Source organism: Lepidothrix coronata, unplaced genomic scaffold (genome assembly GCF_001604755.1).
Source record: "Lepidothrix coronata isolate B3197 unplaced genomic scaffold, Lepidothrix_coronata-1.0 Scaffold177, whole genome shotgun sequence".
In the NCBI taxonomy this organism is placed as follows: Eukaryota; Metazoa; Chordata; class Aves; order Passeriformes; family Pipridae; genus Lepidothrix; species Lepidothrix coronata.
Window position 1 is genome coordinate 1,978,073 of NW_016690357.1, and position 19,955 is coordinate 1,998,027.

Sequence of the window (19,955 nt, forward strand, 5' to 3'; positions counted from 1 at the left end):
TCTGACAGGTGGCTTAATGTTTCCTATCATGCCTGCTTATTTGTCCTCTAATATTACCAGTTATGTTTGTCCAGCTCACCAAACCTGTGGCTTTCCAAGACAAGCTTCCCTTTTCAGATGACCCTACTATATTCTTGCAGAGGTTTTTTGGTTTGGTTAGGTTTTCTTGGAGCTGATGTTTTTGTTTTTTAAAGCAAATATGATTTAATGCACTTTTTTTTCTTGGATATTTAGCTTGTTTCAGTGACTCCAGTATTATTAGGAAGCAGATGGAACTTCTCTCCTGGTATCTTGCCATCCTGACAGAATGATGGATGTGAGCACTTGAAAAATCTTTATCTTATTCTACATTGCTCTTAGATGTTTTTTAGCTCCTGCTTTGAAACTGACACACAGCTTGGCTTACGCTTTTCATGGTACTTCTGTGCTTCGTGCTTTCAGCGGGTTGAACATTACACACAGTCATTCACCTACTACATCTTAGTCTCTTTCTTAGTTTTTTCCCTGTACTTAGATGTAGTACAGTACTTACACACACATCAGAGCTTTCAGACTGCTATAGAAAAAATTGTCTTGTTCGGCTTCAACATACTAATCAAACTTTTCACATATATATGCTACTGTCTCCAACATTCCTTTTCAACTTAGTGTATCATTTTCCTTCTAAGAGGCAAATTTAATTCTGATTGCTGCCTATGTTAAAAACAACTTGATTGGCAGACGAGGGGAGAGCAGTGGATGTCATGCTCAATTCAGCAAGGTTTTGAACACTGTCTACCTCAGCATTCTTGCATCCAAGTTGGGATATTATGGTCTCGATTGCTGGAAAAAGATTAAAGAAAATAGACTGGCTGGATAAGGTGGATCACAGGTTAGAAGAGTTTCAGGCAGGTCTAATAGCCTGCAAGTACCTATGAGGAGGTTATCAAGATGAAAAAGCCAGATCTCTTCACAGCAGCACATAATAGGAGGAGGGGAGACAGATAATTTATGTTGAAACGAGAGATTCAGACAGGATATTGGGAAAAAAATCTTCATCATAAAGATAGTCAAGCACCCCAAAAGGTTGCCAAGAGATGTTGTGCCATCTCCACCCTTGGAGGCTTTTAAGACCTAAATGGATAACGTCCTGAGCAATGTGATCTGCTCTCATAGCTGACCCTGCTTAGAACTAATGACTTTCTGCAATCCCTTCCCACCTGAATTATGGTCCTACAGCACTAAGAGCCCCATATCAAACACAATTTTATTCAGTTTTACTCTCCTGGCCTTTCTAAGCATACATTTAGATTGTTTGTTATAAAATAGAATTTCTGCCATACTGTTACAAAATTCATACAGCAGGTTCTATTCATGCTGGATTAGAGACTGTGCTTATTATTTGGCAGGAATGTATGAGGCAATGTGCAATATGTTGTAGGTCACCAATAGTTTTCACAGTGCCTTGGAGAAACAGCAAAAATTAAAAGAGAGTATAATCCAATTGAGTGTAAGTTTCTGCATGTAGGCAGGAAGAATCAAATGGGAAACACCTAAGTGAGATATGAAGTAATGGTTCTTGAGAACAGTATCTAAAATTAACAACAAACCAAAAGTCAAATATGAATAAAGAAATTCATGCTAACTTTAAGAAATGTAGATCGTACATGTAACACATGTTTGAAGCACAAACCAGAGATGCAGTTCCTCAGACATGAAGAGCTGCTTAAATCCCTTTTCCTTCTAACTCATTCAAGATGTGAATATCCCTGTAAGACAGAACTAAGAAGACACTTGTGGGGCGCTTTTTTTGTGGCATTTTTTTCTATTATTATTTTATTATTTAAAGCTGCCCTGAAGGAATAAAGAATGCAACTATTCTTTTAAACAGTTTGGACTATGTGAATACTAATGGAAAAGGTTGCTTAGAGTTCTTATTAAGTGATTAGTTTTTCCTTTATATTTTTATAGGACCTTCAAAATGACAATATAAATTTAGTGCTATAGCTGTTCATAAACCATTAAGAACAATACAAATATCTTCTATATAAATGGGAAGGTAGACAGTCCTGAAAAATAGTTCTGGTTTGAATGTGAGGAAGTAAATTTATGCAAATTGCTGTCAGTCATCTATGTATTCATTTCACTAGCAAAACAACATTATAAATGATCTATAGCCAACAATTCTTCATTTGAAGACATGTGATGCAAATATTTATTCAAAACAGAAAAAGAAAATCAGTTAAGGATAAGCATAAGTCTTACCACGCCAATAGAAAAGTAGTTATTGATGATGTTGTAAGGCACTGGGTCTCCTTTCTCATCTTTATCATTGGGTATTACTTCGAATTTCCACCTGTCCAGTAAAATCTCTGAGCTATTCTCAATGTCTTTTAAGATCTTCATCAAATTCTCACCTTCATAACCTAGCAAAACATAAAACCAGTTATTTAATCAAGCATAATAAAGTTTCATTACATTTTCTTTCTCCTTCTAGAGAACTGGTTGGACAGGGTTCTGATTTAATTGAAGACGTCCCCGCTCTTTGCAGGGGGAGGTGGTGGTTGGAGTAGATAACTAACCTTTAAAGGTCCCTTCCAACCCAAACTATTCTATGACTCTATGACTAGAAAAATGAAAACTCTGCATATAAGACCCGAGAAGCAGGATTGTCTGATGAAAGCGTGACAAGAGACTGAAAGGTTAAAAGTAATCTACTATTTTTTATGGATTCTTTAAATGTGGTCTAGCATAACAAATCCAAAATTTCAAATCCATAATTGATGACTTATCAGCAAAAATAACATTTTCCATATTTCAACAACCTCTTAATGTGTTTCATCCTGCTCTGTAGAGAAATCTCACTCTTACTCGCCAAGAAGCACTCACGTGTAATTCACTAGTAGTTCACTACATTGTATACTAAACTGAGTAGAAAACTTATTTGCACACTCCTGAGTACACACAACAAGCATGTGTGTATGCATGAAAACTGTAGAGATTTTACTAAGTGACTATCAACTCTGAATACTATTCAGACCAAATGACTTTGTAATAGATAACTAAAATCTGTGGATTCATTCCTTCTTCAAATAAGAAGAAGAATTTTCATATTCAAGCAATATGTATTTCCTGGATCATTAACAGCTTTAGCAGGTAAAACCATTGAAAGCCTCCTTGCTCAAAACCCACTGCTGATGTATTTCTTTATGGTTGTATGGTACACTTTTGCTAGTTACTGCTAACCACTGCATAACAGCAGCGTGCACAATTCCATCTGACTGCATTCTTGAGATCACTCACCAGCAATTTAGTTTCTGGAAGCCCTGTCTCCTCTCCCATCTGTGGAAGTTCCAGAAAATCTGTATTATGGTATTGCTTACCAAAACTGGGCAAAGAATGACGAAAGCCAGAATATTTTCACACTTTTTCTATTTTAGTCCAAACAGAATCACTTAGAACATTAAAAGTGAATGGAGGAACAGCTCCTGACTAATATAATCAAATGCTCTCATAGCTGACCCTGCTTAGAACAGGAGACTGGACTAGGGAACCTGATTATTCTGTGACTAGTCTATGAACTATTGAGAAAGTGAGGCAAGGTTGATTTGATTGGGTTTTGGCTTGTTTGTTTTCCTTTTTTTTCCCCCAAGACTATGAGAATGTAAACAATTCACTCATGACAGAGAAAATGAAGGAGGTCCTCAATTGATTTGACAGAACATTATGGTTAACAGAGAAGTTCTATAGCATGAAAACTACTAAGAATTTGCTAAAGACTCTCTGGTAACAAGGCAGACATTTGGAAAGAAAACTTGGATGAGACAGAAGTAGTAAGCTATCTGCAAAGGCTGAGAACTTTCAAATAAACAGCCAAGTTCCAAATACAGAATATCTTGACTGAAACAACCAAGACCTGAAATAGACCTTGCTATGAGCCCATAAAATGATGTGCTTTCACCCCGGATTGAGTCTTGCCTAAGTCTTTCATCCTTGTGTCTCCTTCAAGTTATCCTGGAATGCAAATTTTAAATAGAAATAAGTTATTGAAGGAGCTGAGAGTAAAGCTCCATACATCCAGGAAAGGATGCAAAGGGTATTAAAGGTTTGACTGTATGTATATTCTTCTTTCAGCATTCTTTACCTTCTCATTTCCTAATAAATAGCATCACAGCACTTCGCGTCTGGAATCTTCTGTAGGAGAACAGAAAGGGAGTGGACCAAAGGAACTAGTCCTAGGCTGAGACACATTTTTCATTTAATATTTTTAAATATTAAAAAAAGATGAAACCACTCCAAACCCACTATTAGCTGTTTTCAGTAACCCTTTCACAACAGTCCCAATTAAAACCCATTTAAGACTACTCCCTTTACAAGGTATTGATCAAATCAATAACTGCAATACAGATGGTAAAAAGCCAACTAAACAGCTATACACTACTCTCATTACACCTTGGAGCCTTTTTGGTGTCAGCAGAAGCTACAAACAGGGTATGAGGAGTGATTAAAACCTTTAATATTTTATATATCTATACAACATTTACAAACAGCTAATTCCAAAAAGAGGAAAGGTGATAATGGTTCATAAAAAAGAAGTCCAAATGTAGACTTGGATGGAAAAGTTATTTTTTCCCGTTTAACTCCATAATACATTATATTGTAATTTGTGTTTACCTCCTCCCCATCTCAGACACCTTGCTAAATCATTGCCGGTCCCAAGAGGCAGTATAGCAACTGGAGGATGCTTAATCAAGTTCGCTTTCTCTGTGAATAAAGAAGAATAAACATAACTAAGGAACTTTGTTAGGTTTTGTTTCAGTGAAAGACACTTTTTGTGTATGAAATTATGCTGCCTCATCAGCAGTGAGCATTTTACCAAGCCAGTCCATTATGCAGCCCTTTCTCCAGTCAATATTCAATCCTTAATCCTAATTTACTTGTTATCAAAAGGATTTTTGTAACCCATAGACAAGCATTCATAAGCAATGATACTCAAGAGCTTTCCAAGACTGAATATGGTGTGCTCTCGCTTGTTCTCAGCTCTGCCATTCCCAGCTACAAATGCAAAAGAGTAATAGTTAAGGGCATGAATAATGAGGTGAACCTTGTAATTTTTAATTTGGGTGACCAAATCTGTGTTTAACCGTGTATTTACCTGGATTTGTGTCTACACGTGAGCACCATTACCAAGAAGTCCTTGGAACTAACACCAGGACTTAGTTGGGTTTGCCCATCAGGAATTAAACCTGCTATTCTAAACAAGCACTGATCTATTTGATCAAGTCTATTTTGTATTTAATAAGTAATGTTTATAAATGCATAAATTTATAGCATCTTTTCAGTCTTTACCAATATTTTTGTAGCATCTTAAGCCCAAGGATCTCTGTTCAAAATCCAGTGGGAAAACCATCACCAAGAAGTGGAAAATTCTTTCTGAAAAGCTGGAATTAGGGGAGCTATCCTCTAGGTATAAAATTTCAAATATAAAATTTGTCAAACAAATAGCATGTCGAGTTTAAAAGTTATATTTGGTTAATCAAACAATCAGTTATTTTGTTCATAGAATAATGCAAAATTATCAGCAATAATCATCAGGAATTTATCTATAAAATGGATGCAGCAGGGACGTCTTGATATTTATCAATACTTTGGAAAGATTTAACATTCACAATATCAGTGTACTGAAAATCTTTAAGAGAATTAAATATTTAATAAAATAATTTAAAAAAAACATTTAAAAGTCTCAAACTGATGAGAATTCTTCCTTCCTTCCTTCCTTCCTTTCTTCCTCCCTTCCATTCTTCCTCCCTCCCTCTTTCCTTCCTTACTTCCTCCCTTACTCTCAGCTAAGACTCTTTGTATATTAGGAGATCTGGGAAGACCAGTCTAGAAAGGATCTAGGAGCAGGTGCTTTCTTACACTTTACATGCCAAAGTGCTTTTGCTCCCTAAAAGGTAGCATTGAAAATCTACTTCCTTATGAAACAGATGAATCCTGGATCCCCCCCAAAATTTCTTAGTTCTGTAACACAGAAATTGCTGCAGAAGACAGTAAGTTATGAAGAAAAAATAGAGTATTTTTGTCCGAATAATGTCACTGAAAGAGAAAGTAACTGCATGACATTTTAGACCTCATGAAAAAGGCGATGACACAATTAAGAGCTGCAAAACTTCACTCCTTCCACATTTAGGCAATACCCCTGATATTTAGGTACATTGATTTATGACTCTGAATGCTATTTGAGAGTTACAATCAGCAGCTTGCATTTGCAAAAAGATTTTTTTTCTCTGACCAAGTTTAGAAATATGCCTTTGCTGTCATTCTTTCATGACAACAGTTTTAATTTTCAGTGAACTTTTAAAAGTTTTCTGGTCCTTCCCCTCCAAAGTACACACTTTTAAACACTCTAGATAAACTTTCAGTTGTGTCTTTTGACCTCTCTTCATCCCCTTCCTAATTTCCATCGTCACATATGCCCGTTTTTTTTCTCTGCAGCCTCTCTAACACCAAATAAATGATGTGGAAGACATTCCCCCTAATAAGCTTTGAGAAGTTTAAGTCTGTAATACCTTGACTTCTGGGCCTTCCTAAAGATTTGTACACAGGACTTTACACACAACTGACTGAAAGAACTCCAAAGCTGAACCATCTCTTAGTACATTATCTCCATTATAGGATAATAGAGCATATACAAAAATTTGGTAAGTGAAAAAGCAAGTGAGCTAAGGTAAATTGTCTTAAAATAACAACTTAGATTTGATTCAATTGGAGAATAGACTCTGAAATGAAATTAGAATAGATTAATTCAAATTTCTTGCTTTCAGGGAACCAAGAGCACTACAAATACTGGACTTCTAGAAATTTTGGATATCTTTTTCAATTTGAATATCCTTTAAAGTAATCATATCCCAAAATAATACATTTCAGAAATTTAAATGAACAAGGTCTTGTTTGAAATAGCTGTATCCATACATTGGTATATAAGGAAGAGCATTAAAAGGAAAACCACGAGTCAAGCACAACTATGCAAATGGTAGAGATTACCTATGCAATCCAAAATCCAGCCTACTGTTCCATCTCCACCACATGCTAGTACTCTGAACTCAGCAACATCTCGGAAAAAATTTAACCTAAAAACAGTAAATGAAGATACCCAATTATGATAAATATATTGTGCATTATGCAAACATTTTATAGTTTGAGACATTTAATTTAATAGTAAATGGCAAGTGAACACGTGAAATAATAATCGCTTCTGCTCATGCCTTCATTTTTTAGACAAATACAATCCAACATTGCATTATCTGAAAAATTTCAAAGTTGATAATTCAATGGTTATTATGGTACGCTAATACTAGAAACCATTTGAACCTGACAGTCAATCCAAAGCTTTGTCTAAGTTCAAATCTTGTTTGAAAGTATTGTCAGAAAATATTATCTGTTCACCTAGTTGTAAATAGATAGGTAGTCTCTCAAGAAAGAAAAGTCTAATTTATCTAAATGTATTAGCCATAACATTTCCTTGTGAAGTTCTAGATATAAAAGTATATGAAAACATCTTATTTCTGGTAGTATACTACTACATATTAAATTGAATATTCTGTAGTTGGTATAAACAACGTTCCATCATTGTTTGATACGAAATGAGAAAGCATCAGATTTAAGACACCCATTTCATCATCCAACCATATTTTTAAAAGTAAAGTATCTTTGGTAGTATTTGCCTGGCTATTTCTGCTTCCATATCCATTGAGTATCACAACCTCATTATCGCCTTCATTCAATACCTATGTCCCATAATGCTGACAAGTGAGTATATATTAAAACAATCCTAAATTGCAATAATTTAAATTTAAAAGCATCTTTTCATGATAGCTTTTGACACATGCTGAAATTAGTCCTTACGAATAAATCGTGACTAGACAGAAAACTTCCAGTAATTTTGTTGAATGACTCTGTGTGTGTGAGTGCATGTGCATATGTACATTCACACACCTTCTATTCATTAGTGTGACAGATATCTTAATGCATATTCTATATTCTAGTGACCAGATCTGATTTCCAGTTTGCAATGTCCTAATAAATGCACAACTAATACATTGTTAAAAATTCTTAAATGTGAATAAATATACATAATAGCTTGCAAGTCTCTAATTCATACTTTTTTCCTTATGAAACTTTAATGTTTCACAGGGAATGGAGTTCCTGTCCCTAGGAAGTCCTAAAAATTCTTCCAGAACTCTTGATAAAATCAAGAACGCTTGAAAAACTACAGAGTAAAAAAGCGAGCAAGAGAGAAGGAAATGAAAAGTACAATGATCAAAAAATTTACATAATATATAGAAGATGACAGGACAACTTCTTGTTTTATTAGTTTTGGATCAGAATTTCAAGGTTAGCAAAGCTACATAGAAATAAGCTCAACAGATGTCCCACTCCCTCTAATTTTCTCTGCTCAGAAGAGCTCTTAGGCAATTTCAAGTGTCAAGTACAATGCCTGAAGGATGCTTACTGGCCCTGCATTAAAGTCTGCTTTACCCTTCTCACCTCTTACATTCCACTTCACACATCTGTAGGAGAAGTGCTATAGGATGTCTTCTGATCCAAAATGTCATGTGCCAGATCTGACTGGGTACACTTGGGGAACATATCTTCTAATAAGCATATGTGCTGAAAGACCCTCTGCTGGAAGTCACCTCCTACCACTGGAAGAGTAGGCACTGAGTTATGTCCTGGCCCACAGGTGTGCATCTCCATCACTTCAAGAGACCTGGCATAGAGACAAACGCCTCCCGTCACCAGCATTCGCACTTCACCCCAATGTGTTGGGTTTGTACAAAGTTATAAGGTTTAATTGCTTCCAATACTGAGGGTATTTCAGCTTAATTTAAAATCGAATTATAGCCCAAAAGTGGTGGCAGGCTACTGATGTCTATAAATATTTAAGCATTTCTACCTTTGTAAAAAACGTCAAAAAGAAAGTCTGGAAAAAACCCAACCAAACAACCAACAAGAACAACACCAAAAGTCCAGGGTTGATCCTAACATTGATCCAGATTGGCAGAACACAGACCTAAACCTCTGTCTCTTTTTATAAACAAGCTTCTTCACCCTATGGTTATCAAACATTCTTTTTATTTTGACTGTATATTTAATCTTCATCAAAAGGGTATAACTTAAAAAAAAAGTGGAGGCTGAAGAATCTGGCAAAACCATATTGTCAAAAAAATTCTCAATAAACTTCATTCATTTTTCCCTTGGAGCACTTTATATCCATAGATAGTGAATTTTCCGAGCAAAGTACAACATTAAGTTCACATAACTTTTCCTTTTCATAAATTTAAATATAAAATATGTACATTATATAAAAATCTAACAGACAAAACAGATAAAAATAATGCATAATATACCTTACATTGTATGTTTGCATATATAAATGCAGTGTATATAAATAAACTATAGCAAATATAAATATTTATAAAATCAAATTACTTTATAAGATTAAATATAGTTATATAATTATATATGTAAATAAATCTCATTCATTGAATTAGAATGTGCAGCCTACATTAATAGTTGGGAAGGGAACATGGTTTTCCATTTTATACAGTTTCATTCAAACTCAGGAACTGTTATAGTTGTAAAGAAAGAATTTGAAATATTTCTTTATAGACCTTCAGGGAAAAAGTACGTATTGCCTACCAAGAAGGTTGTGCTCAATCATTGTTTAACAGCATCTGTCACTTTTTTCTCCACAGGACATTTTTTATGTGGTTTGAAAAGGAAAAAAAAAAACAAAAACAAACTGTTTGAGAACTTAGTAAAGTGGCTTAAAGTGAAACTAAAAAAATTTGGAAGCAATTATAAAGCGTTTTGTGCACCGTCAGACTAAGTTAAAGGACCAGAATACAAACTTAGTCCTATTTTCCTAAAAAAAAAATAAACACTGAAGGTGTTTGATAGCAGCCTATTTTTATTTTATTTTGCCAGAAACAAGGATGCACGCAAAGGCAATTATTGACTTTCTGCTGATAAATCAGTAATTTCCACCTGAAAGTGGGCAACTGTTTAAAATACCTATATTACTCTAGTTCAGTTTTTCATAATCATCTCCCTAAATCCATAGGAATGCAGGAAAATAATTTATGAATAAAACACCAATGCTAGAGGATGTAACTATTTGCTGTTGAATCATGTAATTAATTGATTTATGCACAGATACCACACATACACATTCTTATAGAACTGTTTAAGAAAATCCTACCCCACTCACAGTAAAACTATTTGAAAACGTAAATTGCAATATTTTCCATTTAGATACCTGCACATGACTTTTTCTCTTACGCCCAGAAGCAACGCATTATGCAGAATTTCTGGTCTCAGCCACACGAGGTGGCATAACAACAGCAATGTGTGAAATGATTCAGCCAGTCTTCTTTGCTCATAGTGGAAGCAAAATTTAAAACTGTCAATATTGCAATCAAAGAGTAATCCTCTGATATTTGTATCTCAGGATAAGTATCGGTTGTCAACACTACAGATGTCATAGAAGCAAAAATACTGTTAAACAGCTGTTCAATATATATCTTTAAACTCAGGATTTAAGTTTCATATGTGAAGACCTGCTGAGTTCTAAGTACCACTGATTTATGGTGTACAACAGTAATTTTTATCATTAGAGTACAACCAAATCATCACTGCTGGCTTTGCCATTCTTTTGCAAAAATGTAAGTCTTCCAAGGAAATATGGACCAGATTCAAGATTTCCTTCAGAAGAAAATAATTATGAAGCTATTATCTTCTGAAAACATTCCTGGTGTATATCTCTTCCCAGAATACTCTGGGTATTCCAAATGTCCAACAGCAAAGAAATGCTCCAACAATCAGTTCAAATAATCAAGGAAAATAGTGTAATTTTCAAAATAAGCCTATTGCTTTGTGAAGTTATAAAAGCCCAGGTGCTGTAGATTCCCAACTAAATTACAGCATAAGTTGTAGAGATTCAGTTTTTCTGTCTTGAGCATCTTTTAAATGGGCAGAATTTAAGATTTAAAAAAGCCTGTTGAAGCAAAATTGCAGATAGAATTTAAAAAATACCTGCTCTCCAAATTAAATGCTTAAGGAAGTTACAAAGAAATACAACTTTTGTGGACATAATTTCTATTATAGAGTATAAAACCCCCATAAATTAGACATTTTAAATAATAGACTTTAGGGAACAGGGGCCTTTTCAGAGGGACAAAGCCTTTGTGAAATGCTGACCTCCCTACAGAGTCCTGCGGGTCTGTGGCTCGACTGCTATTCATCCCACTATTATTTACCTCTCTGTGAGGTGAACAATAACTGAATTTCAGATTCTTCAAGATCATTAAATCCACAGTAACAGTTGTTGTCAGAAGTAGAAGACTCCTATAGAGATATAACAACCAAACAGGGAAACTCTTTTCATGGCTAAAAACACAGGTGCTAGGCACAAATTACACAATGCATCAGCCCAGCAATTTTCACATCACTGTGTTAACTGTAGCAGCCTGTAACTGTGGAGTATCTTTTATGCCTGTTCAGCTGCAGAGCTTACAGGGTTTCTCCAGCTCACTCATATTTCTCTACTCCCAGTTAAAGAATGTGTAAAATATTAATTATTATACACATGTTTAAAGTGTACTGTTGCCCTTTGGCCTAGAGCTCCTCGATTTTCAGGCCTCGCAGCAGGTCAGTCTCCATTGCCAGAAAGGAAACAATGCCAGAGTCACTGCCATGAGGTTTATTTGCATCATGGACATATTTTTATATAGAGCATGTACATGAGTCTTGGCATAAACTGCTCCAAAGACCTTAGCTTAGGCATACAAAGAAGCTACAGGAAATGTCTTTGCTGCTGTTCCTGCACTCCAAGTACAAGTACAGTCCCATTTATCATGAAAGTAGGCAACATTCACTTCATTAACTGCACATTCAGATAGTGATACTAAAATTCATTGTCAACTTGTTCAAAATATTTTTCTGTTGACCTGCTACATACCAGCATATCTATTAAAAAAACCCACATTATAACTGGGCTGGGTGGGACTTTTTTGTGTTTTTTGTTTGGGGGTTTTGGGAGCTTTTTGTTGTTGTTGTTGTTGTTGTTTTGGGTTTTGGAGCCCTTTATTCCAACACATTTCCATGAAAGATCATGGTAATCCCACTGCAGAGAAAGAATGACAGGCATAGCAATTGAGCTGTTCAAAAAATCCCCCAAAACAACCCCCCAAAAATACCATCAGTTTCACAGCCCCCCTAAGATTTACAATTTTATTAGTCTCCTAGTTATCTTGTCTTTCTCCCTGCTTTCCAAATAGAAGACATTTAGATTTTTGACAGAAATGAACTGGAAATATCAACTCATGTTAGCCACAGATGTTTGGAACTCAAGTTAGAAAACTTGTGAACGTTATCTTCTAGGTTGATGACAGCAGCCCATGAGAAAAATACCACCAAAAATTAAAAACATTAACTTATGGGTTAAAGCAGACAGCCTGGGTCTACCAAAAAAATGCAAATTCAGCCTACTATAAACATTCTCTAGGTTGAGTAAACATGTCTGAAAATGGTATTCGAAAGAAAAAAAATTCTCAAAATAGACTCCATTAAAATGTATTACAATAATCATAAATGCTTTAAAATATGTTGTGTTTATCCCTTTCTACTAAATAACTAACTAGGATGAGGAATATACTTTAGCTTTTCTCTCTGCTGTACAATATCCAACTCTCTTACATTTTGATCTAAATGACACATATGACAACTTTAAATAAACGTAACATTTTGATTGACAATCCAGCATAATTGGCTTTATAGAGATGGATGAGTGAGCGGACAGATGGATGGCTGGGCAGGTTTTATTAGGTAATACAGCCCTTGCAGAAAAAGAAACAAGTACTGGTAAGTGAAATACCAGAGTATATTCAACTTCTCACTTAAGGGACAAATTACATGCAGCCTACATAGTATTGCCAGGGGCAAGAAGTGATGGCAGGAGATAAACTGGAAATTTAGCATTATTCATTTCTGTGGAATGAATAAAAAATATACCAAAACAAGTAGTGTCTGTTTAAAAATTAATTAGAAATTTCTTCAAAGTGACTGAACTAAAACTATTTCGATTCCTAACAGGAAGAGAAATTGAAAATATTTTCAAAAAAACACTGTCGTGGTTCAAAGGACTAATGTTTAAATTGCTTCAGTGCAAGGTTTCAGCTTGAACTTAACACTGCCCTCTTGTGCCTTTGTCTTAAAATACATTTTTCTTCACATGGGAAGATACATGAAAATGAAGACAGAAATGCAGCCAGATTTTTTTTAAGTTCAATGAAATAAGATGAACTGGAACAATAATATTTCAGTTGTTTTAAAAATCATCATCTCAATCTTTAGCATGGCATCTCTATTATACCGTATGCAAAACAATATTGGTTACTAGTTTTGTCTCAGTTAATTTTAGTCTACTAATTCTTTAGACTAAGACTACTTAAATTTTCCATATGTGTTAAGACTAGTATAAAAACAACAAATATAATTTGATTAATAAAAACAGCACTAGCATTCAGGTAACTGCAGGCATGAAAGAAATCATGCATGTCATTATTTCCATTTTTTGAGCTGGTTTTGCAGCATTCAGCAGTTTGAACCTTCGCCACACTGTAGTGTAAGATATCCTAACTTCTAAAAGGATTGAGCCAAATATGCTTTTCACTTTCATCAGCGCTATACACATCTCAAGTCTAACACAATAAATAGAGAGCTGATATAGCATTGTTTAAAGAAAGAATATTTGTATATTTGGCCTTAAACCCAGAAGTACTGGCAGAAACTGCCAGAGCATACTCAGTAATATATATGCCACAATCGAAACAAAACTTTGCAAGGCACAAAACATGTATGTTTCCACATTTATCTTCTTTTCCTCCAACTTCAAAGAAAAAAAAGTCTAAACAAATAAAAATATATATTTAAAAAGTATTTGAACAATAGAATGTCAGTGAACTTATACCTCCTAATATCCTTCTGTGACTCTTTTGACTGATGTAAAATTTCATATATCAGCGACATAACTAAATAACATCCAATACATACAAAATGATACAGATGTTCAGTGCTGCTCTATCTCTTTTCTTCTACCAAAGCAGCCACTGCTTAAAAGAGAGACAATATCAGGTGGCAAAGGTTGTTATTTGATACACTGTAATTCTCCTGTCTTCATATGAATGCAAATTAGGAAGACTCATGGAGAAAGCAGGTTAAGTGAGTGACTGCAATGTCAGCTGGTTCAGAGAACGCTTCAGTCTCCGACAGCATAACCCAGCCTGGCCAGTCATTTCCCAACCACTACATCACCAAGATTCTGTAATTCATAAGGAGTGTGCAGTCACTGTAACTTGAAACAACAATCTACATCTGACATGTACGAGAATAGATATATATGTACACCATGTATACATATTACAGACACATGTATGTGCACTTGTGTGTCTGTGTAAAAGAACTGGATGTGCTGCAGGTCTTGAGTCTTTGAGGCTGCTTGATATTTATAACATAGAAGTAACTCCCACAGGAACTTAGGTTGCTGATATAGTAGAAATAGAATGAAATTTATCCCACAGTTTTTACAGAGTACTGCATGGTTTTCAGTAAAACATATGAGATGTAGCTTTATTTGTAGATGTAAACAAATAATACCTATACATTTCTGCAGCCATTCAGAGATCTGCAGTGTTGATACATTCCAAACATGCTATATGTACTTCAGTCTGTTCATTTGATTATGTAGCATTTTATTAAATGAGTTCCTGGTAATAATATTAACTGTAGACTTACCCTGGCATTGGTCCATTTCCAGAAAGACTATAAACTTGACGAGGATTTAAAAGGTACTGAAATTTTCTATAAATTCTGAGGAGGTAAAAGATACAAGGAGAAAATATTTACTTACATGTTTGGAATTTTTTTTTAAACCTATCAAATGAAAGAATTAAAGAAGTTAACACATATTAAAATTATTTGAACCGCAGGATCTCGTTTAAACAAAAAAAATCAAATAATTGAACACAGCAATTATAATTCAGATATACAGTGTATTTTGGGGCATAAAATTGAGACAGAAGTGCTACAAGGTATCTAAAATTCAAATACTGCATATAGATAGAAAAAATAGGATAAGGGGGTATAATGACACGAGAAAAGGTGAGTCAAAAAAGCATTTCAAAAAGTGAATTGATTCCTATTAAAGTAACTCCACGGCAAAGGAGAGATTTCTTCCTGAAATTTATTGCTAACACTAAATTACAAGTATAATTAATTGCAAAAGCAAATTGGCTTTGCCACCCATCAAAAATGTCCCCATGGAATGAACAACATTCTGAGAAAGTAAGGCTATGGTCAACTACAATTCCTCAGGATTACATTTAAATGGAAAGAAAATAAAAAATATTTGAAACCACTTTTTAACTTAAATTACACATATTTGAAAATTATCTGAATAATAGGAAGGAATTATTGATACAGCACGAAAAGTATTGTCCTATCCCATAAGGGACCCTTTTTGCTGTCTCACCCTCAGCAAATATTTCCTCAAAACTGTAATTTTAGAAATTTGAGGTTATTTGTCCTGAAAGTATAACAGACATTTTGTTTCTTCATTACAAATATTAGAAATGTAATTTCCTACATTGACTATAATGTGGTAGCTGATTCACTTCTTACAAAGAAACAAAGAGTTGGAGTTCAGAATGAATAAATATATACCTGGGATCTACGGCAATAGTTTAAATTATAAACCCCTCTGTCTTGCCTTTAATTTTAATGTCTCTATCCTTAAGCTAATTAATATTTAAATGTTTTTAAGAAAGCATTAATTTTTCCACTGAAATATTTCTTCCTTTCTATTTAATGGCTTAAATAAAATAGAAGCAAACTAAGAGCTGAATTTTAGGCTAAAATGTCCACATTTTCAAATACAGCACAATAAAACTGTCTAGACACAATCTATGTGCACATTGAGGGATTTTTGTTTTATATTATTTTTTTAAGAGCAATGCATAATTTATCAGTCTAGGTGGAAGACAAGTATGTAAAAATACTGAATACAAACAAATTCATAATTATCTCTAAAATTGCCAAATTGGAACATTTTCTTAACTTTTGAATTATTTAGTGATATCAGCTTCTTCACAAAGCATTTTATTAAAGTACACTCACACAATCTACTCCTGATGCCATTCCTGACAGAAAAAGTCAATATCCTTGCTAGTTTCACTTAGCGAGGATGCACACACCATTGTCAGTGGCTGTGATGATGATTAAATCAGACCTTTGACAATGGATTTACAAAACAATATATATATTTCCATTTGCAGCATATTACCAATGCAAAAGGAGAGTTTTCTAGTTAGTATGTGTAATTTGCTTCTCACAGACATATAGGATTTAACCTGGACAAAGGTGCTGGTAATTTAATTTGTGTAGCTGATCATAAGTTCATGAACACTATTGTTATGAGGTCCCAAAGATTTAAGAGTTATTTGCCTAAAGTTTGGTGCTACAAACATACTAGCCAGTACCTACACTCACAATACTATTGTCAGGTAACAGTGAAATGCTATAAAAGCCTTCTTAATAAAGAGGGCGCCAAGTTTCTCTACTCAAAACCCAGAATTCCAACTGCAGTAATGAAGAGATTACACTGAATCATACTTGACTCAGTGCATACCATTCATAGGTACTAGCTGAACATCAATTCCACCTAATCATTCTATAACGGCACGCTGCAAATGACACCTCAAGCTTTAAGTTATTATAATTCATTTATGTATTCTAATATGTGTAAAATTAATAAATTGATGGTTTGGTTCCATTCATACATTCTACCAAAAAAAGAGGAAGACACCATCTATAAATGTTTGCCTTCACAGTAAACTGTAACTAGACCTACAGGGTGCCATGTGCAAGCCCAGGAAATGGACAATATTTGAGCGTGGGTTTACATCTACAGTAGCAAACAACCTACTGAAACTGAGATGGCTCCCCATGTCTTTCTTTCACATGTAAGGAGGGAATTGGATGTGGTTTGCTTGTGACTAGATATTTGTGCTGACAAGGCCATGAGGAGGTGTGACGGGAAATGCCCCAAAAGACATTTTTGTGATGGAGTGCATTTCAATGAACAAAGGCAGTTCATGAAATTACCACTTGTCAACAAACAGTTGTGCTTCTGTAACCACTTTTGGGGTTATTCTGTGATCTGGAAAACTAGATAGATTCAATTTAAAACACAAATCCTTGGAAAAGTTTCTTCATTGTCATTTTTCCCTTCACTAAAATCATGCCCATGATCTCATATAAACCTCAAAATACTCCACACTAGTATAACTGAGGAGGCAGAAAATTACATCAGGAGTGGCCAAAGGGGCTGGGATTATTGGCTTTTAACAGCCTTGTTGCTGAAGAAAATACTTTTGAGTGCACCTTAGGCTGAGTTAGACTGAGCTGTCTTCTAAAGTGGCAATTCAAAACTGGCATGAAATTGTCTACACTGCGGAAAAAGTTGACCATTGCAGTAACTTGTGCCACAACTGGGGGATTCAGTCATCCAGGGGCTGACTATTCAAGATCTGGTCACTATAGGCTTACTTTAACCCTAAATTCAGAGAAGAAAGGACTCCTCCCCAAAATTAAAAGAATACTAGTGATCTGCTCTTCCAGACATACAAAGTTTGAAAAAGACAATTTGAAACAGCTTTTACATTTTGTCTCAATGCTAAATGAAAGCTCAGAAAGCCAGATTAATCAGAGGGTAGGAGGGAAGAGCTACTATCAACCAAAGTTATTTGAAAACAGCAAAGGTTAAAGATATCAACCTGTACTGCACAGACACTGAATGTGGAGTCAGCAGGAAACACCAGTGTACGGAAGTTGATCTACAGTGCATCCAACCGCACATTTGTCAAGGAAACAATTGTTTAAACTCACCTGCTGGTCAGGCAAATAAACTGGAAAAGTGAGAAGTGGAAATCAAAGTAATGAGTATGGCAAAACAACAGCATGATTTAGAAGGACTCTTATGTGAGAAACATTACCCTTAACAACGGCCTTTAGATGCACTATATATTCTTTGTATATTCTTTCTGTTGAAAGAAACTATTTTGTCAGTGATGTACTAAATATGTACATTCTATTCACAGATTATTGAAAATTGTTGCCTTGATTAGTCAGATTGTAAGTGCAGACATCCTGCATTGATAGGATGAAATGCATGTCCTGCCATTTTTTTCATGCACAATCATGTACAATCACTGAAAACATGTTACAGTTTGATGTAGCCTGAGGAACACACTTGACTGCGTTTGATGAACTCCTGTCCAATCTCATGCTTGGTTAAAATGTATTTCTGGTAAGTGAAAGGCTTAAACTATTCAACTTCAATTCTATTTTTCTACTTTCTTCTTAATAAACATTGACTTATATTTTTGTTATATTGTAAACATATGTATTGTCTATTGAACAAAATAATTTAAGACCAAATCACTGTAAATAAAGTTTTGTTTCACATGATGGGCAATAAATGTTAACCTCTCAGTCAAGAAGAAAGTATAAATGGGTTATTGTTATAGTTCTTTGTTTTGCAAATACCATTGGTCTTTAAAACAGAAACCTATTCAGGAATAACATGCTATTTATCACTACACATTCTGCAAAACTCTCACTTTCTAATGGAATCAATGTTTTAAAATTTATTGATAAAGTCACTAGACATGATTTTACAGAATGTATTTTTTATTTTCTGAATGCACTTTTTCCACACATCCATTCGTTTCCCACCATAACTGTTCCAACATTCAAAAACTAAAACTAAAGTACCTAACTTTTTTTACCTTAAAGTGATCCTCAGTTCTTTTCCTTTGCATTTGAGAGATTTGAAAAAAATTACAAAATACAAAAGGAAATGGCAGAGTATTACTGGGGGAGTGTATTTACTCAATTGGTTATCACATGGATGCATACACTCTCTCCAAGTCTAAGGGCAATGAAATGGGCTGGGTTACCATATGGCAAGGCATAAAATCTCATACAGGGAACTGTGGGAACACTAGAGTCTTGACAGTCTGCAATAACCTTTCTGTGTTCAATGAAAGTCAATTAGAAATCATAACTTTATTCATCATGACCTCTCAAATACAGAAAATCGTAAGTAAAGACAGACGAATAGCTTTTGTTAAAAGATTGCCTTAATCCAAATGAGTCAAAATAATGAAAATTTCTCATCTACAAAAATTAGAATGTTGTGGGCTAGGTTTGTTTTATTTTTTTTGCTTTCACTACTGTGGAAATCTTACTTTTGTTACAGTTTATCCTCTACTTCTAGCCTCTCAATACCTGACCAAATTACAGAATTGCTATAATCAAAAAACTTGACTTGTATCACCGTAACTATGCATTTTGCAAAGTAATTTATGTCTTCAAATGTCCTGTGATTTTACTTTCCACAACATATAACTGGCACAAAATTGGAAGGCAGGAAAAATATAGGATTCCTCTCTTTCTGGTTACTGACTGTAAAGCAGAGAAAAGTCAAAAAGTTAAATATTATCGTTCCCTGAGAAAGTTTTTATCCCTTAGATTAAATATTCAAACTGATATGCACTCCTAACATCTTCATTTTATAATTTTGTTACTGGTATTGATATGAAACATTAACACCTAAAAGACAGGGGGGGAACCCCCTTCTCACTAAATAGTCCATATGTGGACTTTTTTAACCTTTTTGAATCTGCCTTTAGATTTAACCATGAGATATTATCTCCTGCTGGTGAATGACCTGAGATATGTTTACATGACCATGCAGTTGACCTTTAGATGTGCTTCCCTTAACACACAAATATTGAGCACAACCTCGACACATTAGTATGCAATTTAACATATTGTGTGTGTGTGTGTGTGTG

At 34.6% G+C, this 19,955-nt stretch overlaps 1 protein-coding gene across 1 annotated transcript in view; it reads right to left on the reverse strand.

Annotated features, from left to right (window-relative positions):
• Window positions 1-14,910, reverse strand: part of LOC108504855 (diacylglycerol kinase beta) — a gene marked incomplete at its 5' end in the record, with an annotated part of 206,512 nt that extends 191,602 nt beyond the window's left edge. Inside the window, 4 exons of the mRNA XM_017830341.1 lie at window positions 2,245-2,405; window positions 4,654-4,743; window positions 7,024-7,109; window positions 14,836-14,910. Coding sequence (XP_017685830.1) covers window positions 2,245-2,405; window positions 4,654-4,743; window positions 7,024-7,109; window positions 14,836-14,910 — 412 coding nt within the window. The remainder of the gene's footprint in view (window positions 1-2,244; window positions 2,406-4,653; window positions 4,744-7,023; window positions 7,110-14,835) is intronic.
• Between the last annotated feature and the right edge of the window lie 5,045 nt (window positions 14,911-19,955).